The sequence below is a fragment of the Abramis brama genome (genome assembly GCF_963993115.1).
Source record: "Abramis brama genome assembly, chromosome: 7".
NCBI classification, from domain to species: domain Eukaryota; kingdom Metazoa; phylum Chordata; class Actinopteri; order Cypriniformes; family Leuciscidae; genus Abramis; species Abramis brama.
The window spans coordinates 19,877,989-19,901,732 of record NC_139969.1 but is presented as its reverse complement, the minus strand read 5'-3'; the positions used below and the strand labels follow the sequence as shown (position 1 = coordinate 19,901,732).

Sequence of the window (23,744 nt, the reverse complement as noted above, 5' to 3'; positions counted from 1 at the left end):
TCAGTGGAGAAAGGCATATAGTTTATCACAGTAAACTCTCACAGTAAACTGTGTATACTGAGGCTCTCAGTATACACAGTATATTGTTAAATGTACCCGATTTTTCTTAACAAAAGAATATACTGGGATAACCTGGCATCTCTCGAGACTCCCTTGCTAATTTGGTGTAAATGATATGCTAAAGCCCGCCGGCATGTTGGTGTGATTGGTTACAAGGTAGTTTGAGACGTCAGGAACACCAGCAATTTCAAACCGCATTTTTGAGACTCTTTTTTTCACAGCAGTTGCTGGTGCACTGGTGTTGACTTAAAGCACATTAAAAACACCACATAGACATAAAAACAATATTAAAAACTTGATTTTCACCACAGGGGGACTTTAATAATAATTATATTAATGTTGCAGCTAACTAGGTCTTAGAACAGGGCTAATCTGTTCAAAAGAAGAGGCTCATGGCTATTTATGACAAAACATCATTGATTTCACATCAGTACGTAAATGATAAGGTAATTATTTACCCAGACAAAGCTTTTCCCTGTATGAAAATGTCAGCGGGTAGATGACTGCACTCCCATTTGATATGTCACTAACTCACAATAGTTGTAAAGCTAATTCACATCACCATTTACATGGACGAGCAAACTGTGCTTGTGTCTCCTCTCTTGTAGCCATCGTGGTTCTGTTTGTCACTCTGCGTAGCAAGAAAAGCAAAAAGGAGCCCCTGATCATCTCGTCGGAGGATATCAGAGAGAACGTAGTCACGTACGACGACGAGGGGGGGGGCGAGGAAGACACAGAGGCCTTTGACATAGCGGCACTGAGGAACCCCGAGGCAGCCGAGGAGATGAGAATAAGGAAGGACCTGCAGTTGGAGTGGAGGGCAATGGGTACGGAGGCTCTCAGTCCATCGTTGACCTTACCGGATGAGGACATCCATGAGGTGATTAAGCTCAAAGTGGTCAAGGCAGACCGGGACACGAGGGGCCCGCCGTACGATTCTCTTCAGACGTACGCTTACGAGGGCCGCGGCTCCCCGTCTGGTTCCATCAGCTCTCTGGACCTGCCGGAGCTTCAGTCGGAGCTGGACCTCAGTAAGGTAGACAGCTGGGGCCCTGAGGTACAAATACTTAGCAGAGTCTTTCAAGAGAAAGGCCAGCAGCACTCCCCCTAATGGCTGCGCATGTTTCGTAAACCAGAAGTTGTGTGTCGTTTCCCTGATGTCGGGTCTAAGGGGACTGCAGTGAAGACTGAAGTTTTTTGTCATCCAGTTTTGCTGTCGGATTATTTGACTGTTGTTTTTCACTGGCCTCTACAAGTGGAAGTAAGTTGATTTTTGAAGAAAAAGTTTAAAATTGAGAAAAAAAAAAGAGAACTCATAAAGGAAGCTATTTTCCCTGGTGTATATTTTCTATTGCTTAATAAAATTCATGATTCCAGATAAGTAAAACATGCCTTTATTGTATATTCCTCCTTTTCCAGCTACAAAAGCATTCAATTCAATATCCCGGCTGATTAGTGATGACATCTTTCATACTATGCTGATCATTTTCCCTCTCAAAATAGAAATTTGATTTCTGTTTTCACAGCCCAGTGTTTAAGTTTTCATTTTTCACCCAATATGATGTGCCTTTCTATACTAGATCGACACTGAACATAGTGTGCAACATTTAGTATAAATCACCTCTGTGAAAAGCAAAAAAAATAACGTATTATAATTCTCATGAGCAGAGAGAGTTTTAATTGGATAACAACAGCATTCTGTGAAAGATAATTGGATTCAAATGCTTGAGTGGGCACCTTTTATTACTTTCCTAGGACTTATAAATCAACTGTGAAAAGTCTGTGTTGCAATCCAGTCCTGATCAATTCCCACGAGCCTCACAACATGCAGATAAATAGCCTACAGACTGCTTTAATAGCCAGCGTGATGATGATGATGACAACACAACGGCCGCTTTTACTGATCTAAATGCGCTCGGCTGTCACTTGTAGTGTTTGATTGTTTAGGATGACAACTTTTTGAATACTGAGGGACTTTCAAAAATGGGATCATTTCCTCTGACAGCAGCATTAGCTAATTAGTAAGCCAATTCCGGAAACATACCTGCTGACAGCAAATGATAGGTTGACAGGTTAAAATGATAAGATGAGAACCTTGTTTTTGACAGGCTAACATGTACTGGATTGCTAATTGATTCCTCAAGACTATATTTTTATACACTTTTGACCTAATGGGTTTAATGTACACAAATGATTTCAGGTAACTAATTCCCCCAAATTAATTAAGTCTATCAAGACTCATATAATCAAATTTACCTAATGTGGTATTTTAATAGTCTCTATTAAACTAAACTAAACTATTATGATTGTATCAGTGGCTCAGTGGTTCATGTAGGTCTACAAACCGTAAGGTTGGTGGTTCAATCCCCGGTTCCACCTGACCAAGTGTTGAGGTGTCCATGAGCAAGACACCTTGAGCAGCTCCTGATGAGCTGGATGGCGCCTTGCATGGCTGACACCGCCGTCTGTGAATGTGAGGCTATATGTAAAGTGCTTTGGTGGCTATAGGTCTGTGAAAGCGCTATAAATGCAGTCCATTTTCCATTTAAACTATTTTATATATATTTTTTTATTCTTGTTTATTCATGTGATGAATGAGAATATAAAATATAATAGAAATATTGTTAGTGTATACAGTGGCGGTTCTAGGATTTTTCTGTAACAGGGGCCATTAAGGGGCCACATGTTACATTCAGGGGCCAAATACAGGGTACATTCAAGCACACAAAATAATTTATTCAGTACGGTGCAAATACATTTCGGCAGTCATTCCTTTTTCAAACGCTCTAATAAAAAATTATGAGCCAGTAAAGTTCTTAATGATTTTTTTTTTCATTTATTTGTACTGTGCATAAAGGACACAATGCACTTCTTTCTGAATTCCACCTTTTAAGTTTCATAATCATGTCGTCGCTTATAAACAGTATATTATTGTTAATTGTTTGGGGGTGGAATTGCATCTGTGATCGTTGTGAAGAATTCTCCGGTTGCTCTTCTTGTCGACGATTGATGGGTGGGAATCTCTAGGCACCTCACGATTCGATTCGATTACGATTCAGAGGGTAACGATTATCGATTATTAAGGTTTTGTTTTTTTTTTGTTGTTTTTTTACTACTTTGTACTTTTAAAGCAAAGTATTTATGATGACCCATAACGAACTTACTTCCAATACCTCCTATATTAATTTTATTAATAAAACAAATGGAAGTGATTTGGCAAGTCAACTGTAAGGTTACATTTGCCAGCATATGTCCCAACATTGCAAAGAACCAACAGGAAAATAAATGTGTGCCTGTACTAGCAGCATAGGCTACTTGTAGTAAATTAATACAAACTTCACTTCAGCATATTCTGAATCTCTAGCATTTAATAATAGACTTCTAACCAGCATCCTCCTGTTATTTCCAATGAGCAATATAATCCTTCAGACAAAAAACATTTTGCTGTAGCAAATTCACAAACAGTTTTCGTTCAAAAATATAGAATTACGTACCAGAAGCTCTCATACAAACATAATGCTTGTGGACTTACGCATATTCGGAATAATTAGTAGCCTAACATACAAAGCCGCTCTTATTCACAACTAAATAATAAAGAATTATGACTTGAAATGTTTGCTGTATACGTATACCACAATCAAAAACAGCTTATACAAAAAAAGTGAATGAACATCTGCAGAGAGCACAGTCAAAATGTAACTTTTTGTGACTGACATTGCACATATTGCAGGGCAGTATAACGTAGGCTACGTATAACAGATCGGTTTACAGCATATTGATGTTAAAACTAAACAATACAGAAAGCAGCTCTCATACAAAAAATACTAAATAGGTCACAAAGAAATTGCCAATTTTCCATACGTTAGCTTTCAACGAAGAGGGTGCCGTTCGAATTTGTTGCTCAGCCATCATCACGCGACTCTGTTGTGCACGCCACAGACTGTCCGCGCACTGCACGTCCGCTTTAGAGTTCCGCCTTTTGCTTTCCGTCAATATTACGTTATTAGGAAAATATATATATATATATATTTAGAAAATCGATTTTTGACATTTGTGAATCGATTCAGAATCGTCCACGTCCGCATCGCGATGCATCTAAGAATACATTTTTCCCCCACCCCTAGGAACGGGGGCCAATCAGGGGCCAATCAGATTTCAGACCCCGCCTCTAGAACCGCCCCTGAGTGTATACGTGTACATTATATGTATACACACACACATATGTATATATATATATTCTTATTCTAATGTATAGGGAGACAAGGCTTGAATTCAACAGGACCCAAGTTCACCAGAGGAAAACTAATCATCCTAACGGCGAATTGTCACAAAACATGACTATCAACTGTAACAAACAACATTAACATAATTAAACAACTACTTCATGTCCGCATAATCTCCTATGCTTTGACCAAGTATGCATAATTAAATTATTCAAGCACAAGGGCTTATGGGTATTCCCATAGGCTTGGTTTTATACTTGATTGTTTTGTACTTGAGTTATTAAGCTTTAAATTCTTAAAGGAACACTCCACCGTTTTTTCATATTAAACTATGTTATTCCCTTAACTAAGACGAGTTGATACATATCTCTCTCGTCTCAGTGCGTGCACTCAATCACGGCAACACTTTGATAGCACTTAGCTTAGCCCAGTTCATTCATTAGAGAACAGAGATGAAATTAGAAGCGACCAAACACCTCCATGTTTTTCCTATTTAAATACAGTTACACAAGTAGTTACACAATGGTGACACAAAATAAAATGTGGCGCTTTTCTAAGCGTGTAAAAAGGATAACTATAATGTATGGCGGAATAACACTTGGGACTCGGGAGCACTTCGACTCGGCGCAGTAAAAAGTCACGCCTGAAAAATCCTCTCCCTCTCACTTCTGTCATTAGAACCAACGTGACTTTTTACTGCGCCGAGTCGAAGTGCTCCCAGTGCTATTCCGCCATACATTATAGTTATCCTTTTTACCCGCTTAGAAAAGCGGCACATTTTATTTTGTGTCACCATACTTGGTCGTGTAACTACTCGTGTAACTGTATTTAAATAGGGAAAACATGGAGGTGTTTGGTCGCTTCTAACTTCATCTCTGTTTGGTCCCTAATGAATGAACTGGGCTAAGCTAAGTGCTATCAAAGTGTCGCCGCGCGCCAGAGCGATTGATTGCACACACTGAGACGAGAGAGATATGTATCAACTCGTCTTAGTTAAGGGAATAACATACTTTAATATGAAAAAATGGAGGAGTGTTCCTTTAAGAAGTTGAAAAGAAATGTAAATATTTAAGGCATAATTTTAAAATATGCCATGTCAAGTTACATTTAATAAGGACAACAACTCATTAAGAGTTTACTGAGAATATACATTTTAATGGAATACATTTGAGTGTCATTGAACATTGTAATTGGTCTTTAGTTCACCCTAAAATGAAAATTAAGTTATAAATTACCCTACCTCACTTACTGGCCCAAGTGTATTAATTTTCTTTTATGGACCACAAAAGGAGAATTAAAAATATATATATCTTGTTTGCGCTCGTCCATATAATGCCAGTAAATAGCGACCTGCATCAAGCTTTTTAAAAAGGACACAAAAGTATCACAGAATGATGCTACACGTGTTGAATATTCCAAGTGTTCTGGAAGTATATGATATGAAATTTAATGTATTATTTAATGAAAATCCTGACCTTGGCCGTTGGTCTGTGCAACGGCAATGCAACGTTCGTGTGATTCTATTAGCACTGCAGTTCACTCCATCTCAGCCAGAAAAAGCATACAAGTTTTGACAAATCAAGATTAATAAAAACACAACATGAAATACAATGCCAAGAAATCAAAAAAAAAAAAAAAAAAAAGTATCCATTTACTTTCTTCACTGAGTTAATATCTCCAGACCAGTGTTGTGCCTAACTCTATGACCCACCGAATTATGTGACCCTAGTAGGCGCTGTATTGAGCTAATCCAACCTACTTCTAATCATAATCACACCAGGGTGAGTAATTTGTGATTTAATTTTCATTTTAGGTTGAACTATCCCTTTAAGAGTAAGACAATTATGCAAGGTTTAGCTCAAACTTTAATATAGCAAGGATGATGCAAGTGCTCACATCTTGAATATTACATGACCATGTGATTGTTGGTCCTCTGACTGGGTACATTATAAGTGTTACATTCTGGCCATGAACACAACAGCACAGCCAGCAAAGAGTCATGGTATTTAAGACCCTGACATTTAATTGGCAAAACATAATTGTAATGATAATAATGGCATCAATGCTCTTATTTTTGTCTCACACCTCTCTAATCAGGCCAGTGTGCCCCAGGCATCCTTCTTGACTGATCTGACTGCTTAGGAGTAGTTTAAAACTGAAACATGAAAGGTATTGAAAAATTAGAGGATAATATATTGTATAACAATATTTAAAGAAATTATAATATAATATTTTAAATGTATACTATATAATTTAAATGTATAATTTAATATAATTTCAATTCTATTATTTTTTTTACTTTAAAAACAACAACAAAAATTATATATCTCTGCCTCTATGAACTCATCCACCAAACACAGAATAAAACCTACTCACACACACCAGTGCATTTTTCTTCCTGTTTCAGCCTTCAGTGTTGATTGATAATTTGTTGTTTTTGTTTGAAGTGAAGAAGTGGCTATTTTGCTGTTAATGATGATGGTGGTGGTGGGGGACGATGATCTAGACTGTTGATTAGCCTCATCACAGACATGGACTTTTCCTATACAATCTGGCAGCTCATCAACTCTCTGATTATCGTGAGCCGAATACATCATTATCATGCGACCAAAAGCAAATCAAATGTTTTAACACACATTGGGTTTATAGTAACTGACCTGTTCAATTTGAGTGATTGACGCTGGATGAAGTACACATAGATTGCCATGTCGCTTTTCATTCTTCTTTTGATTTTTTTTTCTTTTTTTTTTTTTTTCTTAATTGTATTTGAATTCAAAGCGAATTGGCGTGTAGCAATTCACTAACTGTTCATGAATTCAAAGGGGAATTGGCGTGTAGCAATTCACCAATTGTTCAAAGCATGAAAGGAAATCATTCAGGTATTGTATGAGACCAGTCTACTCAAATTGTATGATAATATAAAAAAAAATATAACAGATTGGGGATTTGATGATTTGAGAGACTTGACTTTGTGACAATTACATGTGATTTAGACTCAATCTGGTGACTCTTCACAGTTTTGACCTGCTTGTCTGATGGATGTAGCTTGCACATTTTTTAATGAATCGCATATTGAGCAAAATATCCCAGAAGTCCCTGTAATGAAACGGTGATCAGTGACAATAGAATAGAGTAATTCTGGCTGTATCTAGGTTAGCATAACAAATTAATTGCTTTTAGCAAAAGATACATTATGATTGCTGTAGTTAACTTGGATGTTTTGGAATGGTGTTTCTTTAAAGAAATTAAATGCATTTTATTTAAAACCTTTGCATGTCATGGACCCAAAATTCACAATCAATTATTTTTTTTTTATTATTATTATTTTTATTATTATCATCATTTTAATCCAATCAGTTATTCATGGATAAGCTTCAAATTACATTTTTTCATATCCTGCATCCTGTGCCAGAAAAAACATCACATTATGAAAGCAAAATGGCAATTCACATTGAATTGAACAAATCAACCATTAGCCATATAGCAAGACATTTCTTTATTAATGTTTTTCATTAGAGCTGACTGAGTTATAACACGTTATTATTTATTATTAGGAACTGAAAACTTTAAAAGAACTCAACTTAAACCTTGTAAGCCTGTAAACCGTGACTTACAAATGACACTGGATTACACAAGATGTATTCAGGTATTCATAAATTTAAAAATAAATAGTCAAATGCATTAAATTCATCTATGAAAGATATTGTTGATATGATCTTTTTTAAGTTCTTTCCTGCCTGCGCATGAATCATCATCTTTGTTGTTATTGTCATTATGTGATTATCTAAGAACTGTTTTATTCTGTTCTGACAGTGTGAACAGATTTGTAATACTCTTACTGCTCACAATGCTATTTTCACATCAACAGGGTTACATTTCATGTCCTTGTTTTTTGTTTTCACCTTTTATTCCTTGAATAAAGAAAATAGAATGGCACTGAAAAGACAGGCACCCTAACGGACCTGACCTCATCTGTTTCCAGGCTTTTAGTATAGTCTTTCAGTTCAATTTCATATCCGTGCCTCAGAGGGAAAAAAAATCCTAATCAACAGATTTTGTTGACAGGATTCTCCTTTAATATCCCTCAGCTTTTTCATTTTGCCTGCACTGTTCTAATTATACAGTCCAATTAGTGTTAGAGGAACTCATCAATGCCATGGCTGAGGCGAGTGGCCCAGTTCTGTTCCACAGTCGCACACTTAATGTTTGGATCTATCAGATGAACTCATTTCTGAACTGTGAATCATTGTAATGTATTCTAAAGAATTAAAAAAGATATAGAAAAACATAATGGTTCTAATTGTTAATAAAATGCATTTATAATAATGGTTTGGAATTTCTATTCCAAATAAATGTCATTCTTTTGAACTGGAGACTGGAATGCTGAAAATACAGCTTTAATATCACAGGAATAAATTACATTTTAAGTGTATTAAAATAGAAAATAGTTCATTTAAATTGTAATAATACTTCACAGTATTCCTGTTTTTACTGTATTTTGATACATGCAAATACATGCAACCTTGGTGAGAGGAGGCATCTTAAAAAAAAAAAAAAAAAAAAGTACATCCCCAAACTTTTTACCTGTAGTGAATATCATAATTTAAGATGGGAAAATATCCATATCAAAATGACAACAGGCCAAAGTATCTTGAATTAATAGTTTACATTTGAAAATGTTTTCACATTCATAATTATATATGCGAAACCCTGCAAGTATTAGATATTTGTTTTAAAAGTGCTTCTTTTGTCATATTCCTTTTTTGCCCTCTTTGTTTGTCTTCCTCAGATGTACTATTGCCACAAAAATAGACCTTGAATGAGTCCCGCAATGTCAAATGTATTTGATCCCGTCTGCATAAATTGCTTGGGGAATCAAACCGTGATGAGCTGTACGACACAGAGCTTGCTAGTGTGCAGCAATTTCCCACGCTGCCTTTGATGACTACTTTTATGGCGCAGGAGCTAACGCTGGTGGATTCTCCACGCCCCTGTTCAACATGGCAGCTTGCATTAAAAATAATGAACTACATAATTGACCATTTCATTACTGGCCCATAGATGACACACAGCCTTTTTGTGCGTAGATTGAGGGTAATTACTTCCCGGGACCTAAATGCCCTTTCCGAGACATATATTGTGCTCTAGTGCGAGACTTGTTTATCTACCGCTTTTCCGCTAAGAACAATGAGCTCTCTCTAGAAACCATTTCAACAAGAGGGCAGAGACTTTGTGGAGCTACAAATGCACTTATAAGGCTTTCCTTTTTTTATGAGAGATATCAAAATGTTTTAAATAATGTGTGTTAGACTTTCTATGCAGAATATAAAGAGTACTTTAGTATTTAGGAAGGGACCCACCATCTTATATTTACATAGACAAACCAGATATAAATCAAATGAAACAGATAGACCATAAAAAATTGGCTTTTGCAATTTTATAGAAAATAATGTAAAAAAAAAAAAAAAAACTACCACTGCATTGGATGGTGAAAACAAAACCCACAATGAGCATATGAGAAAGAAATAAACAGTCCAGACGTAGACAGGCTCAGATGTAAATACCTACAGTCCTTGAAACCTATAATTATATGAAATCCAGCCTAATATGGAGCAATATAAACAACAGTGCATGAGTTAAAATGAATGTGGAGGCCTTATCTGATATCGTTCAATGATAAGAAAGATAGTCCGGAGAAGATGGAGATGGTGATCTTGAACATAGAATAATTACAATCTAAACAAATCAAACATTCAGGTAATCCAACAGAAAAGTTCCCTCTTTATAATCCTTGTGCTACTGTATTCAAGAGATCCACAAGGTGAAATAATGCAAAGAAATTGTTCATGAATGGAAGTCCTCTTTTTGATCTCCTATCAATGAATGAAAGCGGTATAAATGCTAGTGGAAATAAAGAGTCCTTCTTAAATAGAAGACATAGCATTATCAGTGAAGCCAGTAAGCAAGCAATCTCTTGTAAAAAAATAAAATAAATACAATACATAAAAAGCATGCGCAATGATTACAAACCAAACCAGAAAAGGCATAGAATAAATGAAGGAAAATATAACACTCCTTGCACTGATTGAGCTTAAAACCAATGTTTCCCAATCAGGACTCAAAGCGCTTTGTGGTAACGCAGCAGGTAGGCCATGCTTCCTCTGCCCAACAAATCTGACTTTCTCTACCAGCCACCTGGGCATATACCAGTCACTAGAGCATCCCAGCACCGCTAGTGGTGTGTAGTAGCATTACCCTCAGTGAAAGAAAATATGGCAACAGGCCTGAGCCTGTTACACTATGTTGGGCCAGAAAAAACTGTTTTCTAAAACTTTGGCCCTTAAGCTCAGACTGGATGGGATCAGAATATGATTAAGTGGATACTGTTCAATGAAATTGAACTACAGTGAACTGCTAACATGAGCATCTCCAATTAAGTCTATATAGGCTAGTTGGTCACAGGAGCACTAGGGGCCAATCTAGGCAGGAGAGATACATCATGGTAACTTCTCGCCAAGGTCAATCCAGGTTTTTTATTTAGTAGGATATTCTGTTCCCTAAAAAAGTACACAATAAAAGCCTCTTAATTATTCCTTATAGGAGTCACATACTTTAAATGATATAATTATGGGATACACTTGAGTATTAGTTGAGTATTAGTAGACTGTCTTACATTGACATAGTGTTTGCGTATTTAAGTATTTACATACAGTAACAAAACAGGAAAAGACCCGCACATATCATGCAGCTCATATCTGACAAAACGCACCATTTAAGTCTAGACATCCCCGAGGCATACACACAAACTTGCTAGTGATGTTGCAAATGGCAGATGGCTGAATGAAACAACTTCTGCTTTTAGATGATCAAGAGAGCAGATAGCGACAACTCAAGGTGCTTTTGCCAGACAATGGAAATTATGAAAAACAATTAGCGTCATCCCCGTGGAACATTTGGGCAGGACACTTTGCAGCAAAAACTGGATGCTGTGAAACATTTTTGCCCAAATAGTGTTTTCTGTTTCCCCTTTTAAACCTTGCGAGTGAAAATTGCAGAATATGACACAAGTGTGATTAGACAGATTGTTCAGGCGATAATTGGATCCGGACACTTAACAAGCAGGTTAATAGCACGACTGTGCCATGCTAATGGAAGCAGTCCAGATTCTTGACGTGCTAAAAATGAAATCCAAATCCTGTAAAATCCTTCCCATCCACTCAAGCCTTGCTATACACATTTTCACTAACTGAAACCATGACCACTGGTCTCCATACTCTTCTTGATTTCTTTCAAGGCAGCGATATCTGTCACATGAGAGGGATTTAGTATAGTCTGTCCATGGTAGTAATCATTTGTCAGGCTAGGTGTGGGGTTGGCTGAATGGGAAAGTGGTGCCTTCGGGCATAGCTGGGAGCAGGTTTATAGATCTGACGCTTGCTCTGACACTGGAAGACTACTCACACCAGGACATTCCTCTGTAGAGGCACTAATCCAATGAGTCTACTATGACATACTGTGAGGACATGTAATGTAGTCTATTGTCATCAACCTTTTGCTGTCCAATCGAGTTATCACATTCTGGTTTCCCTTTCATTGTTAGCATTCACATTTCATTATTTCATGTCATTTTTTATTAAGAAAATCATTGTTTTATTCAGCAAGGAAGCATTAAATTGATCAAAAATGATGGAATAGACATACACTGTCACACTCGGTTGCAAAAATGAAGGAAAAGAACTGGATCTAAATGCAAAAAGAAAAGAAAACTCAAAGAAATAAAATGCTCAGAATACTTGGACTAGATAAAGAGGAACAGAACAACCGGTATCCACCTGTGAGAACAAACTAGGAACTGAAAAAAACACAGGGCTTGAATACACAAACAAATCAAATCAACGAAATGTGGAGGAAATTTTAACTTTTAATTTTAGGATTTCTTGCATTTGAATACTGAATGCCCGCCCCTAACACTTGGACCAAAATGAATGTGTGTCTCTGAAAATAACAAAAGGGAGAAACAAAACTAGACAGGTGTCTAAATTTATGTATATTTAACCTCATGATCGAGATATCCAAATGTGCTTCTACCCAGTAACAAAGACCAGTAATCAATTTGGAGAAAAATTATTTTATGAATCATGTCACCTTTGCCATGTTCCTATTCTAGAAAAACTGTTGTACTCTCTTTGTCAGGGGAAATTCTCTGAAATTGGTCTGAGATTCTACCGGCTGTGATTAAAGCATATTGAAAGGCATTGTCTGGAGTAGGCCTATGTCTGGTTACTGCTGCGCAGCACGTTAGTGGAACACTAAAGATCTCACGTGTCCTAACTACACACGACGCAACACTCAATAAAATATATCTTTTCCATATTAATCAGAGTTTGTGTCCTAACCAGCCACGATGGCGACAAGAAACAAAGTGTGGCAATGATAATCTCAGGTACTGTTTATGTGCTTTATTTAATGTTAAAAGCGTGTAATGTGACTTTGAATATCATTTAGTGCTCCCAGCTTTGTAGTCGTAAAAGCAACAATGGATAATTCCCCTCAGATCTTGAAATTAAACAAATGGGGAAACAAGAGCGTTCAAACTGTGAACAAACAAGTGTATTCTTTGACAAAGATTGTTTTAGTAACAGTTTGGTCAAACTGCTTTTTCTGTTCGAGCTACTGAGTGGAACCTCACCCCCATAACCATCAGAAATCTAAACACATTTATTACATTAAGATCCAGTTAAAGAAATGGCTCATTGATTATCAGAGCTGTCAACATTAACTTACTTCTAGACCTGCTCTCGCTGCCCACTGCTGGCTTCTTACCTTGTGTGTGTGTGTATGTGTCATGTTTTTGTCTAATGTTTGTTTGATTGTTGGTTTGCTGTGTTTCGATTGTACATTTTAACATAATAGTATTTCTTACTAAATGTATTGTCATTTTTATATTGTTATGTAAATATGTAATTTTACTCTCTTTTATGGTGACTTTTTACCATCTGTCTAGGGACTGCAGATGAAAAATAGCCTTCTGGCTAACTCTGGCATATTGACAGAAATGTTTATTATATGCACTGTCCCTGTAATAAATAAATAAATAAATAAATAAACTCAGTGTGTATTTTTAATATATTGTTTAAATGGTGTAATATTTGTGAATTTCATTATGTACTTATCCATTTTCTTGCGAGTGCCGTCAAGATCAAGCCCAATTTATACTTCTGCGTCAAACTCACGCCGTAGCTAAGTCGTAGGCTGTGTGTAGTACGCGTACCCTTCGGCGTACCCTGACGTGCACCTCTCCAAAAATGTAACAATGCGTCAGTTCTACGCAGACCGCAAGCGCTGTGATTGGTCTGCTTGAACCCCTCCCTCGGGTTTCACATATTCCCTCTCCATGTGTAATTGCGCGTCAACGCGGACAACGACGCAGAAGTATAAATGAAAACCAACACGTTGCCTACAGCGTAGAGGCTCCGGCGTAGGTCCAACGCAGAAGTATAAATCAGCCTTAAATCATGCATGCACGAGAACTGAGAAGATGACGCAGATGTAGTCACTTGGATTATTTTAACAATGTTTTTACTAACTTTTCTGGACCGGCAGAATGAAATTGCCTAGAAGCCTATGAAGGAGTGAGCCAGCTCTCAGATTTCATCAAAAATGTCTTAATTTGTGTTCCGAAGATGAACGAAAGTCTTACTGGGTTGGAACAACATGAGGGTGAGTAATTACTGACAGAATTTTCATTATTGGGTGAACTAACCCTTTAAGTCAAGTGTGTAGGAGAATTTCTACCACAGAAACAAGAAGCAGGTGTTCAACTTAATCAATCAATGAGAAACCATAGAAACAAACTCAAACACAGAAACTGAACTAAACCCATCCAAAACAGACACAGACATAAAAAATATTTCAAATAAATGCTAAACTAATCAAAGAATCCTATAAAAATAGGCATCATGCTTTCCACAAAAATATTAACATTGTTTTCAATATTGATAATAATAATAAATTATTCTTAACTCTTTCCCCGCCAAACATGGAATTTTCCGGGTTTCTGTGTTTTCACTTTTATACCGTAGGAGACGCTATGACACATCTTCTGATAGAGTACCGAATCTCCTGATCAAAGCACATGTGAAGAAGATTCAGAAAAAAACGATCTCATATGTAATCACATGCATATGTAAAATAACTCATCAAAATTAAACAGCATATAAATCAAAACTGTCTAAAGTTACTGAATTAAATAGGATTGTGCAAGCATTAGGGGTGTTGATGTACTCTATTTACCTCCATCTATGTTTTGATCATCATTCTGAATCCAATCCAGATGTAGTCTTTGACCAAAAAAAATTAAAATTTTGCTCAAAATTTTGCTTTTTTGTTGATAAAAAAGAATGCATGAAGCTTGGATAAAACAGGTATTTTTGTTTAAAAGCAGAGGGTCTGTTCTCTCTTTTGATAAATTGCATATTCAGATATTCATACAACAAAATGTTCTAGGGGCCTTGAAAATGATCAAAAACACTGGTGGTGGCTGGCAACTTTTTTTAAAAACGCTGGTGGGGAAAGAGTTAAGCACCAAATCAACATTAGAGTGATTTCTGAAGAATCATGTAACAATGAAGACTGGAGTAATGATGCTGAAGACTGGAGTAATGATGCTGAAAATTCAGCTTTGCCATCACCGGAATACTTTTCTTTTAAAATATATTTAAGAAAAAATCTGTTCTATCATGACATGGTAATGTATATGACAATGTTGATATACACTCACCTAAATGATTATTAGGAACACCTGTTCAATTTCTCATTAATGCAATTATCTAATCAACCAATCACATGGCAGTTGCTTCAATGCATTTAGGGGTGTGGTCCTGGTCAAGACAATCTCCTGAACTCCAAACTGAATGTCAGAATGGGAAAGAAAGGTGATTTAAGCAATTTTGAGCGTGGCATGGTTGTTGGTGCCAGACGGGCCGGTCTGAGTATTTCACAATCTGCTCAGTTACTGGGATTTTCACGCACAACCATTTCTAGGGTTTACAAAGAATGGTGTGAAGAGGGAAAAACATCCAGTATGCGGCAGTCCTGTGGGTGAAAATGCCTTGTTGATGCTAGAGGTCAGAGGAGAATGGGCAGACTGATTCAAGCTGATAAAAGAGAAACTTTGACTGAAATAACCACTCGTTACAACCGAGGTATGCAGCAAAGCATTTGTGAAGCCACAACACGCACAACCTTGAGGCGGATGGGCTACAACAGCAGAAGACCCCACCGGGTACCACTCATCTCCACTACAAATAGGAAAAAGAGGCTACAATTTGCACGAGCTCACCAAAATTGGACAGTTGAAGACTGGAAAAATGTTGCCTGGTCTGATGAGTCTCGATTTCTGTTGAGACATTCAGATGGTAGAGTCAGAATTTGGCGTAAACAGAATGAGAACATGAATCCATCATGCCTTGTTACCACTGTGCAGGCTGGTGGTGGTGGTGTAATGGTGTGGGGGATGTTTTCTTGGCACACTTTAGGCCCCTTAGTGCCAATTGGGCATCGTTTAAATGCCACGGCCTACCTGAGCAATGTTTCTGACCATGTCCATCCCTTTATGACCACCATGTACCCATCCTCTGATGGCTACTTCCAGCAGGATAATGCACCATGTCACAAAGCTTGAATCATTTCAAATTGGTTTCTTGAACATGACAATGAGTTCACTGTACTAAAATGGCCCCCACAGTCACCAGATCTCAACCCAATAGAGCATCTTTGGGATGTGGTGGAACGGGAACTTCGTGCCCTGGATGTGCATCCCACAAATCTCCATCAACTGCAAGATGCTATCCTATCAATATGTGCCAACATTTCTAAAGAATGCTTTCAGCACCTTGTTGAATCAATGCCACGTAGAATTAAGGCAGTTCTGAAGGCGAAAGGAGGTCAAACACAGTATTAGTATGGTGTTCCTAATAATCCTTTAGGTGAGTGTACATGTATTTGGTCTTGGTGGAATAGATCTGCTACTGCTACAGAGTAAGTACAGGACTTGCTACTGCCAATACATACACGACAAGCTGGAAGTAAGACATGCGGCTACTGTACAATATAGCGTACATGAATTACCAATAGCAGATCTATGCAGGTGGAGTTTGGGAAGGTGGAGGGTTCCTGAAAGCACACTGTACTGCTAAGCAAATGCTAACCAAATATTTGAATGTGGAGCACACAACCTCATTGGCTACTGATACAGCAGGAACCAATCAGCTGTGCTCTATAGAGAATAATGTGATTACAAACAGGTTAAGTTAAGGACCTATCAGCCTGCCCCATCTAGAGTTTCATGACAGGACTTTGTCTAATATTTCACAATGTCACTGTTTTTACATTTTTTTTTATCAAATAAATGCAACCTTGGTGAGCATTAAATACTTATTTTAAACATATACTTATAATCAACATATTACCAACCCCAAATGTTTGAAAGGTAAAAAAAAAAAAAAAAAAAAACCTTAAAAAAATAATTAAGAAACAATGGAAACACTTTACAATAATATTTAATCTGTTAACATTTAAAGCATTAGGTAATCTATGGTTACTGGTTATTATAATAATACTATAGGCTTATATTGTTGTTTTAGATTAGTTCAAAATTAAATTACTCATTTTTATATGGTAAATACCCTGTAAATGTAAACATTTTAAGCTATGCCTATCATGGCTTTCTGGCATATTGTATACATGATAAGAGATAGTAATTTATTATTACTTACCCATCCCTTCAGGTTCTGTAGCCTGTCACCTGGGCACAGTTCTTTGTCAGCTCTGTTCCTGGAGCATGGAGCTATTTTTACCTGCCACTGTTGTGTGACTGAAATCTCTGAAGTCAACCAGAACCTCTGTAGTCAAGAAAAAGAAATGCCACATAATCAAGAATGAAAAAAAAAAATTGGTAAGCAGACAGTTGGTACCGTTAAATCTTGAATGAGGAATGACACTGGCAGAATGAATAAAGTAAACTGTAGAAATGGAAATATGTTTAGTCTATACAGATTGAAGTTAAGTCTATTATACTGAATTATTAGACATTAGTACATTTAGCCTGTCACAATAATTCATTACAGTATTGATCAGTGCTTCACTGCTTATCGTGCAGCACTAATGGCCTATAACCTTTGACTAATGTCCAGCAGTTTGTAGAGATGTAATAAACGACCCTTTGTTAAGCCCCTCCCACTTGGTTACTGTTGCTGGGTTTGACAATATTTCCCAGCATAAGGCAGACAGTTAAAGAGGTAAAGACTTTACAGTCTGTTGTCATTAAGCTTGCACTAGACATACCTAGACTACCATCTTGAGTGTTGTTGTTTTCTGTTGTTGTTGTTTTTACACTATGTATGCTCTCTCTCTGACATGGCTTTATATAGCCTGTATCCAGATGGTATAGTATTTCCTTGCAACACATAATGTCAATGTCCTCAATGAGATTATTCACAGAAATTTGAACAGTTAAGGCCACACAACATTAGTCACTTGCATTTAGCACATATTTTTTTCCAAATGACACAATATGCTTAAATCAGAACATTTTACATTATTGTAAGTAGGTTATAGCTCTATTCATAGGCATATAAGTGACCAAAGGCAGTTTTTTAGGTCAAACAGGCATGCCTAATGGGATCTAGATGAAGGTTATTAAATTAAAGCTTTAGTCAAATGAGGTGTTCCATCCTTAATTGAGGTGTAATGAAATCCAGAATGTATTAAGCTTTTGCTTCATTTCAAGCTCTCATTAAAGTGACCATATGACAGGTGAGTCAGGGTAACATTCTTTGTAAAATAGAGTTTAGTCAAAGTATAGCTTTAAGGCTTGACACACTTAGAATCTTGTGGACACATTTTTTTAGTATAATTTAATTGTGCTATTTGTATGTATCCGTAGCTCCCAATTTAAATAGGAATTTCAATTTAATTCTCCAAGTGACCCCTTTAAAAAAAGTTAATGAATAGTTCCCTTTGCTATTTTAACCGTGATGCCTTGTTTACTGATTTGCCATAGCTATGCTGTTAAATTAGCATCACATCAGTTCTATCATGACCAGCCACAAACAACACAAGATGTTTTACAACCATGATCTAAAGTGGCATTTACCGATCACAACAAATCAAGAGATTTTAAACAGCTTAAATCGTACAATTTGTAAAAAGACAAATCACAGTCTATTACCCTCTTTATTATTTTCCTAAAATTAGGCTCACTCCACAGCAGGCAGTGAGAAAGCAGTTTGTTTGTCCAAAAAGTGTTTTAATGCACGGTTGTAATGAATCATGTTGGCACCACAGGAGGGCCAATATAGAGTAGTGAGCTTAAGCTAGGCGTGAAACTCAGCTCATCTTAAATGCCTTGATATGGAGGCACAAGCATCCTGCTGTTTGTCTGTATCCAGACGCAGGTGCTTTGTGAATGTCAGGGTAGGTTGAGTCAGAAGGATTACTATCCTGCTTGTCTACCACAGTGGGGAGGCTGACAGGCGAGGAGGAAACAAAAAGGATGAGAAAATAATGTCAGTCCACTGTGACACAGCTCTTTGACTGGTCTGTCTAACCCCAGCCCCATAGGATTGCATTATATCAGTCCTACAAAAATTCAAATGTGTTTTACTCGGTTATCAGGGTGCTTTAAAACTGACTGCCTGTCAAAATGGCACAGCAATATTGAAAGCAAGACTTAAATATAATGTCTGAGGACAGTGTAACAACTGTGCAGTCACAACTGCAGTCAGCAACAGCATTAGCTTACAGTATACTGTTTTTTTTTATTTTTTTTTGTTTTTTTTATATTCAGTTCTTAGTTCTGTGCATGACATGTTGTTTTTTCAGAGTTACCACAATCCCTCCTAAAACAATTTTCCCTGGCTTGGCTTGATTGCTTCAGCGGGATGATTGATGACACGAGAGTGATGAAGGAAGTTGACATATTGCTGTCTGCCGGAGATGTCATGGGGGCATGCATGGGGAAGTTGATGATATTTTGGTGACATATAAGGAAGAGCAGTGGAGAAAATGCTCACAAAACTTGCAAAAGGGAGGCATGTGTACATTTTCTACTCATCAAATGTTTAAATATGTGGACATAAAATATAGATGTGAGTTAAAAATTAATGTATCATTTCACCTGTATATTATCATAAAGCTGACTCCAAGAAAAAATAGTCCAATGTACAAAACAATCGGCTTCAACAAGACAAACACTGTAAAAATACGCAGTCATTTTAAAACTGAACGTCATTTGGTAACTGAGATGCAAGATGGCACCTGTTGTGTTTGAGTAAAACGTTTGGGGTTGAGTCCGCAGTGTGATACGAGACATGAAAGTAGTGCCGAAGAACTCTTCTCATGGCTACAGCGAAATGGATTGCGCAATTTACCAGTCTAGAATTGAATATTCCGGAAAGCTATGTTAAAAATTGGAATAAAGGTGAGGTCACATTTTTGTTCTGTGATTTTTGTTTTTGTTTTGTTTTTTTGCAGGCGAAATTCAATCATTTCAAGTGAAATCCACAATATCTCCCTATGCAAATTTCGTGACGGGTTCGAGTTGACTGGTTCGCTGCATTTACCAACAACAAGCTGCTTGGTTTGATAGTTTCACTACAGTGGCACCTTAATAATACTTAAAACGAGTGAAAGAAAGAAATACCTGCGCTAAAAAGGTTGGAAGGGATTATTTTTTACACTTTGAAGAAATTGAAAGTTTTAATGTGATCTTTCACTTTGGAACTAGGGCATTAGAGTGAGGTTGCTGCAATACATTGAAACTGACTGATATTCAAAGGGCAACCCTAGGGGTTTTGATCTCCTTTTAAGGCATTGTCATTCCGAGTTCCTACATTATAGCAAGATGGAGAAGAGAAGTTTAATTTTTATTTTGGGTTGCCTCCAAAACGTTTTACTCACTGCACCTTCAAAGGATTGCAGATTTTTTTTCTTACCATGCATGTTCCATCCCCTGGGTATGTTTTTATCAGGTACAAACCTCCATGAAGTCAAGGACAAATAGCAGAATGGCTCTGGAAACAGAGCGGCAAAAACTTCAAAGAGGACTCTCAAAAAAATCGATTGGGAATGGAGGCACAAAACACGATGGAGAAGTGTAATTGATCTCATTATTATGGAAGCGCAGCAGTTTACTCTCCTTTTGAGGGAGGAAAAAAGAGAATAATTTCTCTACTCAACTGTAAAATGTGCGGCTGCTATGAGAGCGTGCAGGTGGGGTTTGGCCCATCTCACAAGTTTTATTTTCAATTAGAATATCCTGACAAAATGGAAAATTAAGTTATATGTAAACAGATAATCTTGATCTTGAAATAAGGAGGCTTGTTTGAGCTGCGTGCACATGGATGTGTTATCTGTTCATTGGGTGTTTGGGTGATTTTTCACGTTTAGTCAAAGTCCCTTTTAAGGGGTCATATAATGGTACAGGCACTTTTACAAGTTGATTGTACTGAAATGTGTGTTGGCAGTGCCTGTACACAACCATCATATAATGATAAAAATCCATCCAGTGGTTTTTTTAATCTCCTTATATGTTTTCCCATCTCAAATCGAGCCGTCTGACCGTGTGACGTCACACGGTCGGACGTCCCTCCCACGATTGTTAATTGACAGCTGCGTTTCAACACAGTGTGCTCGCTCACTCGTTTAATGGTGCATGTACTTTTAAATAACCATAACTTGCTCAATTTTCTACCGATTTTCAAACGGTTTGGTTTGTTATAAACGTCAGAGATGTAGTTATGACACTGCATACATACACTGCATACATATGAATAATTATAACATACATGTTCAAGCATTTGGAATTATAGCCACGTTAATAACGTTTGTAAGAAACCAAACCGTTTGTAAATCCGTCAAGATTTCAGCGAGATAAGAGGATTTGTGTGCATGCTGATCACTCACCTTAATTCACAGCTTCACTGTGACAAGATGGCCGAATGGTGATGCCGGAAGTGACTGCGCCATAAGACATCTAGCGTTTATATATGATATCTATGAGGCAACACTCCACGTGTGTTGTGTCATAACTCCCCACAGAACAGCGGGGCGGGGTGAGCAAAGCTCATTATCATTTAAAGGCACATGCACTTAAATGGCGTGCTGAAAACAGAGCTGTTTTTGACCAGGTAAAATTAGTGTTTTCTTACAATACTAATGAGAATTTTTTATTAAATTATATTACAAACTTTTCATTTAGAACCTAAAGAATCATATTAACTTGTACAAAAATGGCATTATATGACCCCTTTAAGACTAGTCATTTCACTTGGCGGCCATCTTGAAACGCCTCTCTGGCATGCAAGTGCAGCTCCAATCTTTTTGAATGGGGAAACATAAAATTCTCCAAAACTGTTTGCCAAGCTTACGATTAAATTTCATATTTGAAATCATCAATGAAATCTGACAACAACTGTAAAAGAAATTTTGTTTCTAAACACTCGAATCATGACAGAAAAATAAATGTTTCAGGCTGAATCAAGCTAATGCACATGCGCAGTGGAAGCGTGCATCTGACTAACTCCGGAGCTTCTATCGGCAGCTGCAGTGACGCGCTGACTTTACCAAACGCAGATTGGCTATTATTTAGAAGGTGGGACTTATTCCACCATATTGAGCATTGCACATTTCCCCATTCAAAACAATACGAGTGACATGTTTTGTGTAATTCTATTGTCTTTGGTTTAGTTCAGTTTCCAGTTGCCTTGGTTATTCATTGATTGATTATTATGTGTCTCTGTTCTTTGGTTCACTGTAAGCTCTGTGTTCGGTTCAGTTCAGTTCAGTTGTCTGTTATTGTTGCTTTTACATGGTTGTTCTGTTCTGTGTCCTGAGGACCCTGAGTTTTGATCAAATACATTTTGAAAACTGCTGCATTTAGATCTAGTTTCAACTTTCTTTGCAAACGCCTGTGACACCCAACAGAATCTGCAGACATCTTTTGAATTTGCTATGGGAAAATCTGTGGAAGTTGATAATGGGCAATATGCTCCCCTTAAGAACAGTGTGCTGATTTGTAACAATGCTTCTCGTAACAATTATTAGTTTAGCATTTACATTTACAATTAGCATCTTAAGATTATTTAAATGTTAAATGTTTAAATGTTTCCATACTAACAATGTAAATTTGAAGTTTAGTATATTTAAATAATGCAAATTTGAATGTACTCATAACTACATGAATTATAAAATGTATTAAAAACTTCTGCACCATACTGAAGGGGCATCTTACCCCACATATCCCCCATTAACAAAATTTGATTTGTTGATGTTCACTTGAAAAGTCAATAATGAAAGCATAACTATTCAATACATGTGTTGATATCTGATTTTTAAATGTTTTAAACAGAATAATCACATTTACCAAATGTTTAATTTATCAAACACACCAAGTGTAGAATTGTGTGAATAATGTGTGTTCATATTCTGTAAGCTGCAGAGATTCGTCGGAGGCACACAAGACACATTTTAATATGGGATTTATTCCCAACTGCATCCACTTGGAGGTCTATAGGAACAGGACATTTACACTCTTGTTCTGGGGAGTATTACACCCAGCACGGTGGAAATTCAGCACAGCATTTACCTTTTTAGATTAGTTGGCGCTGTTTCACTAGAAAAAGTCGAAGGCATCCCCACAGATAGAGTTAGTGGAGATATTCTGATTAGCCTGCTGTAATCTTGGTCACATAGTTTTAGGGAAAATAAGAGTCTGAAACACAGACAGTTCAATTTCATCCGGATTAAAACATTTGTCTTTTGTGTAAACTCTTTAGTCTGGTTAAAGTCATACCAGTCTGGACTAACAAACCTAGAAAATGTGATTGTAGCTTGATAACTACAAATCCTGGTTTTGCTTTGAAAGACAGAGGTGATGTGCAATGCATATTTAATCATTCAATATTTGATTATACATTGTCATGTATACTTATTGTATGAATAAAACTGTAGCTCAACTACACAAAACACACTGTAGTTAATTTATAACAGTGCATACATATTTACAGACAGAGCTTTGTGACTAGCTATCAGCCCATGGTGAAGTTGTTGTGGCATAATCAGGACAGGGCATAATAAATGAGGTAAATGAGTTAGCATGTGCAAAAAATGCACTTATGAATCTGGCTCGAGGAGGATATGGAATAAACCGACAACCCAAGTGTTAGGTGCAGCAGAAAAACACAAGAAAACATCTCAAGGCTATGTTTTCCATTACTATTGTAGTAGCGTTCAAACCCATGAATTATGGAAGGTTGCAAGTTGTGTTAATAGCAGTCAGTGACTCCTTTATGGTTGCTCTCAATAGACAGTCTGCCCTCCTAAAGTTCAGTGTGTTTGTAAAAAGCTAGCTAAAGTTGGACCTCAGCATGCATCAGGTAAATAATGACTGGTGTCCCTTTC

General features: G+C 37.1%; 1 protein-coding gene across 1 annotated transcript in view; it reads left to right on the top strand.

Moving 5' to 3' along the window:
- The window catches only part of LOC311086151 (cadherin-18-like), a 52,666-nt gene extending 51,227 nt beyond the window's left edge, over nucleotides 1-1,439 (top strand). Inside the window, exon 12 of the mRNA XM_084118879.1 lies at nucleotides 669-1,439. Within this exon, the coding sequence (XP_083975005.1) occupies nucleotides 669-1,171 (503 nt within the window). The 3' untranslated portion in view covers nucleotides 1,172-1,439. The remainder of the gene's footprint in view (nucleotides 1-668) is intronic.
- The last annotated feature ends 22,305 nt before the right edge of the window (nucleotides 1,440-23,744 follow it).